This window comes from Penaeus monodon, chromosome 21 (assembly GCF_015228065.2).
Source record: "Penaeus monodon isolate SGIC_2016 chromosome 21, NSTDA_Pmon_1, whole genome shotgun sequence".
Classification (NCBI taxonomy): domain Eukaryota; kingdom Metazoa; phylum Arthropoda; class Malacostraca; order Decapoda; family Penaeidae; genus Penaeus; species Penaeus monodon.
This window is the reverse complement of record NC_051406.1, coordinates 20131457-20132625: the sequence shown is the minus strand read 5'-3', so window position 1 is coordinate 20132625 and position 1169 is coordinate 20131457. Positions and strand designations below refer to the sequence as shown.

The 1169-nt window shown below is 36.3% G+C and overlaps 1 protein-coding gene across 1 annotated transcript in view; it reads left to right on the top strand.

The window, feature by feature from the left end:
• LOC119586711 (glutamate receptor ionotropic, delta-1-like) overlaps positions 1–999 on the top strand; it is a gene marked incomplete at its 5' end in the record, with an annotated part of 1565 nt that extends 566 nt beyond the window's left edge. Inside the window, 1 exon segment of the mRNA XM_037935442.1 lies at positions 130–999. Within this exon segment, the coding sequence (XP_037791370.1) occupies positions 130–267 (138 nt within the window).
• Between the last annotated feature and the right edge of the window lie 170 nt (positions 1000–1169).

The following is a 1169-nucleotide window of genomic DNA, read 5'->3' as shown; positions in this document are numbered from 1 at the left end:
ATCTTGACACGAGGAATGAACATGCAACAGAAAAACATCCAATTTCTGTGATGTCCTCCTCCCTTTCTCCTACAGTATTTTTCGTTTCCTTTTTTGGTTTCCTTATTCCTTCCTTCTCTTCTCCCGCAGAGTTCCTCGCTCAAGGTCCTCGGGCTGGGCCACATGCAAGGGATTTTCTACATACTGTTTATCGGCCTCTTGTTCTCCGGCACAGTTTTTCTCGGCGAACTAGTGGCTCATCGTTATTGCCGACCTGAATATCACTGATTTATCGTTCGTGGAATGGTAATTCTGCCATTCCAATTTCTGGTTGCATTAGAATGGCTAGTTGACCTCACATCTGTCTATGTTAGCTTGTGCGAAACATATATAGGGTATATCCTCCTGTATGCTCATCAATATCAAAAATATTTTATATGAATTTATTAGTCATCACGGATAAATGTTAGATAGCATAATGTAATTTAAGCCTAAGATGCTTCTGTTTTGAAAGAATGGCGAATAAAAATAAATATAAGCCATCAGTGCTTAGGAGATTCTCAAGCGATATATTATATGTTTGCTTGTTTGCTGTAAGTAGCCGATCATGCAACGCATGAAAAAGACAGCTAAATGCATTTGCAAAGACTAATCTACAGTCAATCGCAAAATATTACCGTTAAAAAATCTAAGAGAGAAACAAATAAGCAAAATATACCATATCTCCTTTCCTTATATCACGTCTCAGGCCATGTGTGTCAGATGGAGTCCTTTCTGTTATATCAGAATGCTTGTACATCGGTGAAACGAAAGAGAAATTGTTTTGAAACAATAGATAAATTGTCAAGATTTAATACTATTGTTTATTAAGCTAAAAGGCTGAGAGGAAATGTCTCTCGAGGCATGGCCTTTAAAAGACGTTCAAATGAGGTCCATTTGATCTCAAAATTAGGTATGTAGCAAATTGAAGTTGATTAATTTTGCCAATAAAAAGTTTTGCTTGTTTTCCACACCTTGTGACAACATAGCGTTTCTTTTTACCTTTTCCAAATTTTCAATTTTTTTATTTGGTTATGTGAGCATATACACACGAACACACACGCAAGTGCATGTTTATAATTACTCCTTTCTCTCTCTCATTATATCCATCAATCCATCTGTTTAACTCTTTATCTACTTTGGAATTGTGC